This window comes from Simochromis diagramma, unplaced genomic scaffold, assembly GCF_900408965.1.
Source record: "Simochromis diagramma unplaced genomic scaffold, fSimDia1.1 OVJJ01000753.1, whole genome shotgun sequence".
Lineage (NCBI taxonomy): Eukaryota > Metazoa > Chordata > Actinopteri > Cichliformes > Cichlidae > Simochromis > Simochromis diagramma.
In genome coordinates, this window is record NW_024387523.1 from 951,596 (window position 1) to 964,773 (window position 13,178).

At 41.0% G+C, this 13,178-nt stretch overlaps 1 protein-coding gene across 1 annotated transcript in view; it reads left to right on the forward strand.

Annotated features, from left to right (window-relative positions):
* The window catches only part of erf (Ets2 repressor factor), a 45,129-nt gene that overhangs the window by 17,857 nt on the left and 14,094 nt on the right, over positions 1–13,178 (forward strand). The window contains exon 2 of the mRNA XM_040020898.1: positions 10,813–11,047. Coding sequence (XP_039876832.1) covers positions 10,813–11,047 — 235 coding nt within the window. The remainder of the gene's footprint in view (positions 1–10,812; positions 11,048–13,178) is intronic.

Consider the following 13,178-nt stretch of genomic DNA (forward strand, 5'->3'; position numbering starts at 1 on the left):
TTATTTTCTTTTTGTCGCATCCATAAAATAAACCTTTAGCATTGTTGTAATCAGCAGTGGAGCCTCCTTGTCTGTATGGAAAGATGCTGAAAGGGAAAGGGGGTGGTTGGGGCTGTGGAAGGAGGAGATGGAGTTTGACTGGCAGGGACTACGAGAATGAGTCACTCATCCGGCTCCCTGAATTTGGAGCTGCAGACCTATTCTGGGCTGCGGTGACACGTGTATGTGTGCGGTTGTGTGCATGGATGCATGCACACTAATGTACACACATGGTCGAGTCCAATAGCTAAAGTCACCAGATTTGTGCCGTTAGCCTTGCCGCGCTCTGTGTGCATGCGCGTTTGTGTGTTGGAGGAAAATGAAAGTAGTCTGGTGACCAAACCACAACACAGAAGCCAAATTTTAAACAGATATTTATCTTCTCTCTCCCTCCACTGCACTAAATTCCCTTCAGTAACACCACCACCAGTCTGCAAGTGACTCCAGCTCCACTGTGGCCTCCATCGATCGCTTCACATATACGTTTTATAAGTGGTTAAGCAGTCGGGTTCATAAGCATTTCAAAAGTAATGTAACTTTGTACTTTCAGTACACCACCATCACACAGGATTTCAAATGAAGTAAAGGTCAAGGGTTTTTCCTGCATTCAATAAATGTTGGCCTTCCCCCAAAGAAAAACTACCGTAATTGTAATAAAACTGTTATTATTTTTTTTAATTGTTTTAAGCATCAGCTTATCATCAGTCACATTTTTGTTAATCAGATGACCTAAAATAACAGGAAAATTCAGACTTCTGTTAAGTAAGTAAGATGACTCAGTGTTGTAAGTATATGTGGAACAGCCGGGAAATAAGACTGGTTTAATTGTGAATTTTAGCTTTAGTAAAATAATATAATTATCTAAAATTAGCAAAATGGGCAATTTTATTTATTTATTTATTTAAATAACTCACCTAATTTACATGGATTTGTCCGAATGTAAATACGTACATTTACTTGTAGAGGACATTTAAATGAGATTAATTTAATCTGTTTTGATTACTTAATAGGGATTCACTTTTGTTGCATGTTCAATTTCCACTTCTTTTGATCGATCCCTCTTTCCCCTCTCCCTGAAATGAAAGCAGACCCTTGTGATCTGGCTTGATGACACTCGTTGAGGCACGTTACTTCTTCTTTTCTGTGGTTTACCAGCAAAGCATTCATGCTAAAGGGCAGGTTATTTGTGCATTTTGCCAGCTGACCGCTCAGTTTGATGTTATTAATCAGCAAAGCAACTTCCTGAATGTGATGCTTGCCAGTTTGTTGGGCTTAAGATCAGCTGACTTTCCTTCTGACAGCACAATGTTTCATTCTCCATTTGTAACTCACTGCTATTCGCAGATATTCAAGATTTCCTTCCAAATTCCACAATAACTACAGGAAGAGATCTTCAGTGAAGCAGTCAGGTAGCCAGGTGCTCATCACAGCCAAATGTTTTACAGTGTTGTCATTTTCTGGAAGGAAGGCATGCTCAGACGAGTTTGGGAGCATGCGTGCATGCATTTATGTGTTTTTCCTCTCTGGGAAAATAGGCCTAAGAGTGATAAGTCTGCAACCTTGGCTCAGGGGCTGCAGATTAGGAGATAGAAGTTTGAGCTCTGAGATCATCACTGATGTGCCTGTTCAGGATTTTGTTTCTCATTATCACTGCAGTAATAATCATTTCCTGTGAAGATTGCCTACTTTGCTGCTTTTAATCTGTTCAGCCTTTTTTTATTTCCCACTGGCAATCCTAGTAGTTAATTATTTGTCTTAATGAGATTGAAAGGTGCCAAAGATGCAACTGAGGTACCTCAGGAAGACAGTAGTGACATATTTAAATCGGCTGCAGCTTTAAAGGAGCTCCCCCTCACATTAGAGTGTAATAACTGTCTCTTGACTGCACACGTTTAAACCGACCCAGGGCCAGCTTAATCACAGTTTTGGCTGACTTCGAGATAGTTTGGACCTTCAAGAGGGGACAGTTTTCTGTCTGGCTGATTCCCAAATTAATGTGCTTTAGCTGTCTCTGCTCTAGTGAAGATGGTCTAAACATTCAAAAGGGTTTTATTAGCTTTACTAATGTGACAAACCTTCAAACTCCATACTTTCTATTGAGATGCGCATGACTAGTCAACCTTTTCGTCTTCTTTTAATAGTATACTGTCAGGTGAAGGCCGTTTGTACAGCCAACATCAGTCAACAAACACAACTTAGCCTATTATCTCCTTCCAGCTCAGCTTGTAGAACATGATTTCAAACTTTTTGAGTCAGCACCCATTTATGATGTTTGAGAATAATAAACAAAAAACACAAACCAGGAGAGGTCATTAAATAAAAACATGCAAAATGACCATCAAATATTTGTGATTAAATATTTACATTTTAAATAGAAACCTGAACTAAATAAAAATAAAGCCTTGGGATTTCAGTTACATGCTTCATTTATTTGACCTTTGTCTGATCTGGCATTTATTTTACATCTTCTCTTCGATGGGAAAAGGGAAGAGTGGCTGCTGGTTAGAAGAATGAAACAGAAATCGCAGAGGAAATGTCAACTAGTTTATTAACAGGAGATCAAAATGAGATAAATGCTTTTTTTTTTTTTTTTTTTTTTTTGGTGTGGGAAGGCTGCAAAGTTTTCGCTTTTAAATCAAGTTGTGATATTCCTAAGTTTAGGAATGACATGTGATAAAGCAGATTTGTATTATGCTCATTGTTTAGATTTTTTTTGTTTGTTTGTGTAAGCAGCTTTGCTTCCTCTTCGCTTTTTTTTTTTTTTTTTTTTTTTTTTTTTTTTTTTCTTTCTCAGTTCCTCCATACAAAACGTATTCACCCGACCTTTTATATCTCATTTCCTTTATTCTCTCTGATTCTCTCTCTCTGGAAAGCTTTTTGGTTTCCTTTGGCGTCATACTACTCTTTTTAGTCTCTTTGTTCCTTGGTGGGGAAATGAACATGTAAGCACACATTTCAGGCTCATATCCGTACCCCATTATAAGATTAGATTAAGGTTTTTTTTTCCTTCTACTTCTTTGGTAAATGCTCATCCTGTCTGCATCTCCCCAACACTGACCTCTTCTCTTACAATCTCCTCCTTCCTTATCAGTGTGTTCAGTCGTCTGTCTCTTTATTAACGTTATGTAATGGAGGATCATGTGAGAGCGTAGGGTGAAGGTTCACACTGTGCACCTGCGAATACTCGTCCTCCTTTTCCCTTTGATCTCTGCTGGATTTCTTTCTTTTCTTTACACCTTTCTTCCTCTTCCTCACTCTCTTGTCTGCGTTTCCACCTGATTTCTTCCTTCCTCGTCCCATCCGTTTTCCACGACTCCTCCCTGCCTTTAAGCCGCTGGCTCCTCGATTCTGAACTCCATCCTTTATGGGTAATTATGAGATCAGCTCAGTGAGGAGCAGAGTTTTTAAACAGTAGTTTAAGGCTCAGGACTCCTCATTAGAGCAGAGTTAGACTGTCTGTTGTGTTGAAGAGGGATAGTTAACTTGGTGTGTATCGTTAATAGTCAATCACCTTAAACTCAAGTGATTTAAATTCGCTATCCTTTTTAATATAGATTCTCTGCATCATTTAAATCCTTTAATTTGGAGATCCTATAGAGTGGCAGTTAAGTGTTAAGTGAAGTTTAAACTTTATCTTAATTCTTTTCGCATGTGTTTATTTGCGTTTTCCTCCAAAATATGACTTTCTGCAGATGCCAGTGCCGTTAACGCCCAGCAGAGATTCCCCGTTTCCTGCTCTGTACCCATTTGTTTCCTGCCTTTATGTGTTATCCTGATCCCTGCACTGATTTAAAAATAAATAAATAAAAATCCAGATTTCAGCAGTGAGCCAGCCTCCTCAGAGATTTGAGCCTGGTCAGCTACCTCTGTGGGTCTCTCTCCATGGCCCTGGATCATTACCCTGCAGACAGACACACACCGACCTTTCCAGTGGCTAAATATAGGTCCGCCAAAGAATAGGAGGAAGGGAGGGAAAAATAAACGGGGGGATAGATGGATAGAATTAACAGCATGTTAAAGAAACTTGTTGGAGAGAAAGAGGCAGCCTGTGTTTGGGCTCAGCGGCTGCAGGCCTTTTTGGACAATACCCCAGTGATGGTTATCGGTCATTATGAGTACCGTTCCAACTGGAGTGACGTCAGAGTCCGTAAGAAAAGCCGACCTGCGTGTTAAACCCGCTCACCCTGTGATTATTGCTGCACAGATTGTGTGTTTCTCTTGGATGGGAGCACGCAGGTGGCTTGGGACTGCAGGCTAATAGTAAATGAGTTTTAATGCCCTGTACTTGGCTATATATAGACTCCAGCGAGGCCTGAAATCGTGTGCTTCCCCCCTCTGCCCGACAATCAGAAATTCTTCCTGTCTGGAGCAAAGTTTGCCAGATAGTACAAGGGTTTTTTCCCCCCTTTGTCTACTTAAGTTTTCACTGACTTGTGACCTCCTGCGCCATCAGCCGTGGACTAAACCAGAGCAGCCATAAAACAAGCTGCATAATAGCTCAGACATGTTAACACTTTACTTGCTGCTGAGGAGTATTTCTCTAAGCTCGACGAGTTTCACGTGTTGGCATTATGTTTAAAAAAAGATTCCAAATTTTTTTCTTTTAAGAGTTTCTCTGGAATATGGCGTGTTTACAGTCCCATAACACTTCTCTAACACTTTGTACACAGCTCTAGTGTGAATAAAAACAGCAAAACTGCCAGCAAAAGCACACACAAGACACATTTTCTGCATATGTTTTTACATGCACACTTAACAATAGAGATCAGTAGTGGAGGATCTTTTACTTGAAGTACAAGGCTTTGCTCTTTGGTCATGACTGGTCAGTTGACTTCAGGTTTTTTTTTAATTTTGGTATTACGTCTCTGAAGTTATACTATCAGGCGTGGCCAGCCGGATAATAAAGTCTATGGGTGCAGCGGAAGCACAAACTTCTTGGAAGGACTGTACCACTCTGAGCAGACACTGATTACTTGTCATTCCCAGTGGCCACGCCCCAAATTCTACGAAACAATTGGATGAGTTGTAAAAACGAATTCATTGCACAGTTTTTTATGAAGGGGGAAACTAAACAAAGGTTTAGTTTTTGTTAGTTCGTTTTAGTTAATATACATTTTAATGCTGTTAAACTGGGCCTAGCATTAGATTTACTTGCTTTTGGAGCCAGCTTCAAGTGGCCACTAGAAGAACTACAGTCAGCCTAAGAGTCTGCAGTAGGCGGCTCTCTAATACTTGCAGTTTGACAGGGTTCTTCCTGCATGCACAATGACATTTTGGTTTTGGCTTTACCAGGACTGTAATAAGTCATTTTAAACAGTTTTAATTGGCTTAAATTGAAAGGAGAAAAAATAACAAAATGCTGAGCAGCTATGGATGTGAAGTCGGCCCTCAAATGGCAATTTTTTGAGCCAAAAAAACGTTCTTTGTACCGCTATCAGAAGTAATTGTGCTTTTTATTACTAGTTACGTGAGGGGGTCTCCTTCATTATTATTTTGAAACCCTAATATTCTTAAACAAGATTAATTAGAAGCGTGTCATAAAGTTTAGGGTGCGCTAGATTCCTAGGGGTGGTCATAGTTTGTATGAGTCAAAGTTTTATTGCTTCTCTAGTCTTTTTGATCTCCACCTCTCTGGCTTTTAGCCTCAGTGTGTGTTTTTACTCGCACTGCGGTAACCACCAGCTGTAACAGATGCACCTCCAACTGGACCCTCATTGGTGCATCTGTTGAAATGCTGCACCATCAGCGGTGCTTGCTGTCTGGCTTTCTGGGTCCGTCTGTGTTGCTTCTGAATCAGTTTAGGAGGCGTGAATGAACAGGTCTTGTGTCTCTTTTGAACTGAGATGTAAACTGTGTACAGTACTTTTAATGCAGATTTATCGTTGTGATGGTAAAAGCGTGCCTCTACAGTGCTTTCAGGACAGGCCAACGTGTGTTTTGTAAACACGGCGTGACAGTGAAGCAGGGCTCTTCTGGCCAGGAGGCTTTAGACAGATCACACCCTCACGCTGCAGCTCTCTGACTCTGCGCTGCAAACTGAAAACTCTTTTGGCAAGTTTCAGTAATCGAATCATATTTTGTCTTGTTTGTCGTGACTCGGCCATTTATTTTTAGAGCTAAAAGCTTTTGTTGCTAGGAGACTGTGTGTCTTAGAGGCTGAGTGAGGGAGGGAGGGACAGTATAAAAGAGAAAAGAAATGAAGAAAGGAAGCGATGGCTGCGGCGTTGAGGGGGAGAAAGGCGGAATCTGTGAAAGGCGAACGACAAAACGAACGAGCTATGAGTCAGCAGGGACATCTGCAACACATGCAGTGGGCATGGTTGCTATTTCTGTGTTCTTTGTCTGTGTGCTCTGTGCACCCACGCATGAACCCACTTACCTCTCGCCACTAACCTGTGTTGTGTATCTGTGTACTTTGCGAGATATTAGCTCGCCCACTTTGATTCAATCCCCTCCTCCCCGCTGTGCGTTGTGTGTGTCACCGGGCATCTGTGCATGTACTACATGTGCACATGTGTGTTTTTCATCGGCGATTGTGTCACAACGCCTAACCTGTCCCCAGTGACAAGAGCCTTATTGTCCGCTGTATGAATCATATGCTTGTACCCCATTAGTAATCTGCCTTCAAATGGCTGTTAGCGACTATCACAGCCAGCTCGTCTGTCTTTTGGCTCTCTCTCCGAGCACCATTGGAGATCAGATAGCAGCATGTTGTTTATTAGTCACGCCTGTTTTTCAGGATATTTTTTACTCTTCCTTACGATTGCTTAAGTTTTGTAGCTGCCAACTTTAAAAAAAGAAAATACTTATAGTTGTAGCCAGCATATTTGCAGATTTGGAGAGTGAAAGTCACGTCAGAAAACTTGCACTCCTTTAGTTTCTGTCACATGTATAAACAAAGTTGCAGTGTTGGTTACTCGTATTCAACAGGACCAAAGTTTCTCAAGCCCCCTTTTTTCTTTTTGTAACTCCAAAATCTGTGTGAGATAAGTGAAGGCAAATAGCTGAATTATATAACTGTTGTACCACCTACCTATTGCTGAAACATTATGTTAAAGAGGGGCAGCCAATCAAAAGAAAGGTTGCTAAAACGAAGGTGGTATAGCTAGTATAGCTCACAGTCAATGAACTGAGAGGCTGCAGCGAGGCCCGACTGTAAGATAAAGATTATTTTGAACCGTGAATCATGCAGAGCTACTCTGACCGTCCATGAATAAAAATAAAAAAAAATGTTGCAATACAAATTTAGATGACTAATGCGCTTGGTTAGGTCAGTCAGTTTGAATTCATAAAATGTCTCCATCACTGTGATGTGATGACTCAGGCTTATGGATTGAGCCCCTTGATGCAGGAACATTTATGAAATATCATTAATTTGATGGGAGAGAGATGGGGGGGGGGCGTGATGAGTGATAGCATGTATTACTTTTGGTTTAGTAGACGAAGCAGTGCTGTGAAGTTTTCTTGCAAGATTTGGAGTGTGCTGAACAACAAAATGTTCTTAAATGTGAACATTACTCAACTGGTGTGTCTCCGTTACTTAGCCAGATGTTGATGCACAAGGAGCTTGCACCAGTGTGGCAGCATGCCGGTGTTTGCAGAATTTGAAGTCCTGTGATGATATTATGAATAGTTTTTCATGCTCTAAAGGATCTCCTTCCATGGTTGAGTGGTATGTGTATATGACTTCTTGTTATGTGGCTGCGCTGTGTATTGTAAACATCAGCCAAGTGCCTTTTTGTGGCTTTCTTTGTCTCTGTATGACTGATGTCTCCATAGGTCTTAGTTTACGCACTGTCTTTTGTTGTGGTTAGATGTTGCCAGTTTTGGTCGGTTATGCATTACTGATACGGTCTGCTTCTGCAGCTGATACTTACACCGCCATTTCCCTGACTTATGTATTCATGGTGAGGCCCAGCTCCACTTTGCACACCTGATAGTGGACTTTGGTTTCCAACTGGGTTAGTTTTTCCATGACTCACTTTGACTCAATTTACACCTGCTAATAAAATGTGATCTGTTAGAGAAAACACATGTTAATTTCAAAGTGGATTGTAAACACAAGCACCGCTGTGGTCTGAATTTGAATGTATCGCAGCACTGCGAACAGTATCAGCACGGGCAGTTGTATGTGAAAGCAAATCACACGGTGTGTTGAGGATGTGCTACCTGTTTGTGTATGTGTGGTTAGGGATGATGTGACCCACTGTAGAGTTTGTCATCCACTCAAGCTTCACAAAACACCTTCACACATGATTTGTTTCCGTCATTTGTTGCACTTTTAACTGGTTCACAGTGAAGGACTCAAATAGATACAAACACCTCTGTAACAAAAATGACCTTTTGACAGAAACACTGTAAAAAGCCCCTTTCTGCTCCGATTAAAAAAAGTACATTTTTTGATAAACTGACGTCTGCTGTTTTGTTTATTTCAAAGAAAAGAGCAAGTGTGCACAGATCCAGGCTAATTATTTTGGGTGCCAGACCCAAAACATAATATGTCTGCATGCTGTTTGGCTCGGTTCGTAAAACATTCATACAAAGGCAACATTCTGATCTCTCTCTTCTAGAGAAGGCCAAACCTACAGCCTTGGGCCTGTTTTAGACTTCTGCAGGCAGACTTTGTAGGGCCTACGACGTAACCTACGCAAGTGGCCGATGTCATTGCTGGCATTTGTGCTGGTGCATTATGTATTAATTACCTTGTGGTCCTGGTGTTTTATGTGCAACGCCAGCTGACAGAAACTAATAAAATGCTCTGACTTCTTTCCCTCATGGGTCTCTACTCTTTTCAATCTACTTCTTTGTAGATTCCCTCATGTTCATTACGCAATCGCCTTCCAGGAATTTGCTGACATTCGTTAGTCTTTATTTTGATTCTATGGTTCTCATTCATTACATAAAGACAATGATTGTTATTTTCTCACTGATAGGTGAGGTGCACATCAGGTTACAGCGTAGGGCTTCAGATGAGTTTGCAGTTATTATGTAGCTACAGCATGAAGGACATAATGTTTGGACTTTTAGGAGTGTGAGCTCTTGTGTTGTAACTCATGAATGCAGTTTCCTGCAGCTATGAATGAAGCACTGTTAAAGAGCCACAGGTCTGAGCCATCATCAGATTTACAGCCATTTTCCTCAGACAGTGCTGTGACACTGAGTTTCTTTGATTTATTCTCAACATGGCTTCATTTTGGCCCATGCAGCCGAAGGGCCAGTGAGCTCATTCAATGGCAAGGCGTCATCCACAACTTACAAAAATCCCTATGATACTACAGTTTGCAACAATAACTAAACCTCTAATAGTGTAACAACAGTCTTAAAGAAAACCTATTCATAACTGATCCCCATCCCAGTAAACAGTCAGTGCAGACAACAAGCGAAGCGCAATGAAAAAGTCCTAATTGATTTGAATCAACATCTGGACCCCAGGTCCACATACTGGAGTTTAGTTACCAGGTGTGCACCTTTTTATTGATTCTCACAGCTTATGCCCCTCTTTTCTCTTTTAATGTCATCTTATCTGGTTTTCATCTGGTATTTCACCTATTTTGTGTGGTTGTTTTTTGTGTTATTAGCTGCTTTTATGGAGCTGCCCCAGAGCGCTTTCCTCTCACATGTTGACAGGGCCATAAAGGATAAAAAGAAATAAGTATTTCCCAGTTTACTGCGCCAATTTGTTGGTTGCATACTCCTATACATCGCATGGCTTTCTGCATAGCATGGTTATGCAATGGCACCTACCTTTCAGCATGAGTGTCTTGCAGTTTAATCAAACTTGGTTCAACGGGCCACGTCACACAGCGTTACAGTCCAGCAGCCTTGAGCATATCGTTGTTAACAGTTCGCCGTCATTGCTGTATAGATATGACAGACTTTGTAGAGTGTGGGAAACTGATTGTAACCTTGGTATTTAGGATAGTGTGTTTCTTTACAGTTACATAAACACACACACACACACTCACAAAATTTAACATTGTTATATTGTGCCCATATGTTTCCCACCCTCAGCTTTCTCAGCCTGATTGCCAAGGCACATCTGGTCCTAATAAGGTGTGTGTGTGTGTTTGTGTGCGTGTGTGCGCGTGCCCCTTTGCTATGCAGCCTTTCAGCCTGGCCTTCTGTAGAAGTGGTGTTGAGTCTTTTACTGCCACCCACTGCTTTACAACACAAAGCCTATACTTTAAACTTTCGGGTAATAGTGCGTGTGCTCTGGTGAGATTGTGCTCTGATAGCAGTTATAAAAAACCACAGCTTATATTTTGTCTGTGCATATTTCAAGGCCTGTTAATCTGTTGTAACACTGCTGATTTTCCAGCTTTGATGCTGATAGCAGGGGAAGATTTGATATGACTGCAATCTGTGGGAACAGATTTAACCGAAAGTGCTCATCACCAGCTTTCGCTGAGGCACCAAAGCCTTGCAAGGAGATGTTTGGGGATTTCTTAAAGTTTTTTTTTTTTTTGCTCCCATCAATCTTGTGTCTTATATCCTTTCTCAAATATTCCCCTCTCCTAGCTTAGCACAGTTCCTTTGTCACCTGTTATGCTCATAGTTTAAAATCCTGAGGGGTATTAGCTTTAAACAAAAGCAGTTTACAGCTGTTGTGATGTTGACCCTGGCAACAAAATGGCTGCAGTCCAGTCCAGTCGACAATTAAAGGCTTCAGAGGGATCATAGTTAATCACATGCAGATCACCAATAACATGACTCAAACACAAGACTTTTCCTTGTCACGATCATCCATCTGAACGCCTCTTTCTTTCACCCCAGGGTTTGCCTTCCCAGAGTGGGCCTACAAGCCAGAGTCGAGCCCGGGCTCCAGGCAGATCCAGCTGTGGCACTTCATTCTGGAGCTGCTCCGGAAAGAGGAGTACCATGATGTCATCGCCTGGCAGGGAGACTACGGAGAGTTTGTCATCAAGGACCCAGACGAGGTGGCCCGCCTGTGGGGGGCGAGGAAGTGTAAACCACAGATGAACTACGACAAGCTCAGCAGAGCACTCAGGTGGGACTAAAGAGTGGAGGGATGGTTTTAACACGGGTCTAACAGGCGTCAGCTTCTCAAACACGGTTCACTTTATATTTTGAAACACACCTTCAGCAAGACTTTAACCATTCAAACAAGACTACAACTCGAATATATGAACAGTATTTTCCACACATCAGATGAGTCTGGATTGTGCTTTAATGGTTCCCTCAGTTTATTTTATTTTTATTTTTTTACTCCTTTACTCTCTTAGAGGTAAATACATTATGCATTACACCCTGCAGTCATTCTCAGGGATGAAACTTGCTGATACTACCAACATGAATTACTGCGTGTTTGTAGTGGCTCCCCTTTTGTGCCTCAAGGGTTTAAGGTTCAACTTCAGACAGGAACTTTTGTCCTCGATGCTTCTAATTTTCACTCATTATCTGGTCACCCAATACTTGACTCCGGATGATCGCAGGTCCCTGAAGTCTTTTAAAATAAATGTGATACATAGTTGGTTTAAAAAAATCCCTTAAAATTTGTGTCTTTGCTCTAAATTCAGTTTGAAATGTGTTATTTTCATTGCACATGGAGAATTTTTGCCACACGATGCCACTTATTTCACACTCTCACACTTGGATCAGAAACAGTCCCGCTCACCAACAGGCTGCACCCAATCATGGTTAACCTTGTTCACATATAGTCAGTGAATACTTAACATAGTTGTTTATAAGCAGAAAAGATAAAAGTATATTTAAACACTTGGTATTAAAACAGCTTTTGTCTTTGTAGTTTGACCCTTTTGGTGATGGCTGCCTGTGTAAATATATACAGGGATAGTTGGCAATAGACCTAAAATGGTTTGTTTGTTTGTTTTTTAAAAGAAGTGCAGAAGTCTTTGGCTGGCAAACACTCAAACAGAGACACCTGAAGCTGATGATGAAGAAGACGTTCGCCAGCCAGTCTGCTCATTAGTTTACGGAAATGAAAGATGCAATTTTAACAGCAAATGGCTTGAGGATAATTGTAACTCCTGATGATTAAAAGTGTTCCTGGAAATGATGAACAACATACTTTATTTTATCTGAAGTGACCTTTTTCCCCATTTGGAAAGTGTTTAGTTTTGTCCTTCATTTAATTAAAAGTGTTACTTAAAAGGTCTGAAAGTGTGAAATTAAAAAGTTAACCTTTGCTGTGCTTGCTAGTTGGCGCCAGGTTGGTTATATTGGCTTATTATTTTAGTAAATCATAAGCACAGTTACCTGTTGTTTCTGTTGTTATCAGTCCAGTTCAGATCTGCACTACTTTAATGAGCTTTAGACTGTGTCAGAGTAAGCTGCAACACATTAGGTTAATGATGGTTTCTGTTTACTTTAAATCTTTCTTTTTTTTTTTCCCCTCTAAATTATTCAGTTGGTCACCACTAACATCCCAAGTAACCAACCTGTAGCTAAGCTTAAAGTAAGCTTAGGTCTACTCACTTTTCCGTACTGCTGTAGAAGCCTTCATCACCAAAGCCGAGCCTCGTTACACCTGAGTTTTATCCATTCCACATCAGGACTGGAGAGCTAGGATGGCTCGTATTTGTTGATCTATTAACACCAATGGAAAAACAGCCAGCTTTTCCCAGCTAGCTGATACTAATGCTAAGCCATATACAGTGGAACCCCGACTTACAAATGCCCCATTTAATAAAAAATTCAAGTTACGAAGGCACTTGACGGCAATATTTCTGCCCGTGTTACGGCAAAATGCCCGTGTAACGAAATCCGCTGGCTCTGATTGGCTGAGCCCAGAATCCCTACAATGCCCACAATGCCTTCCGAATCATGTGACAACTTGTGCTTTGTTTTATTAGCCTATAACCTATCGTTCACTCAAAATGGGTGCTTCGACTTAGGAAAATTTTGTTTTTATAAAATCTATTCACAACGCAGGAGGGTAGACAGTTTCATAAATGTTAAGTTACAGCAGCTTGAATCGTGTTGTTTTGAACCTCGGGTGAACAAACTCAGTAAAGTGTGCTGGATTGATTTTTCAAATGGATCCTCTTTGAGGGTAGTAAAGTACATCAAACCACAGGGTTAGGATAACGGTCCATTCACACACAACAGAATTGGACTATGATTTATTTTTAAATTATACTGAGTCTCTTTTTTTGTTT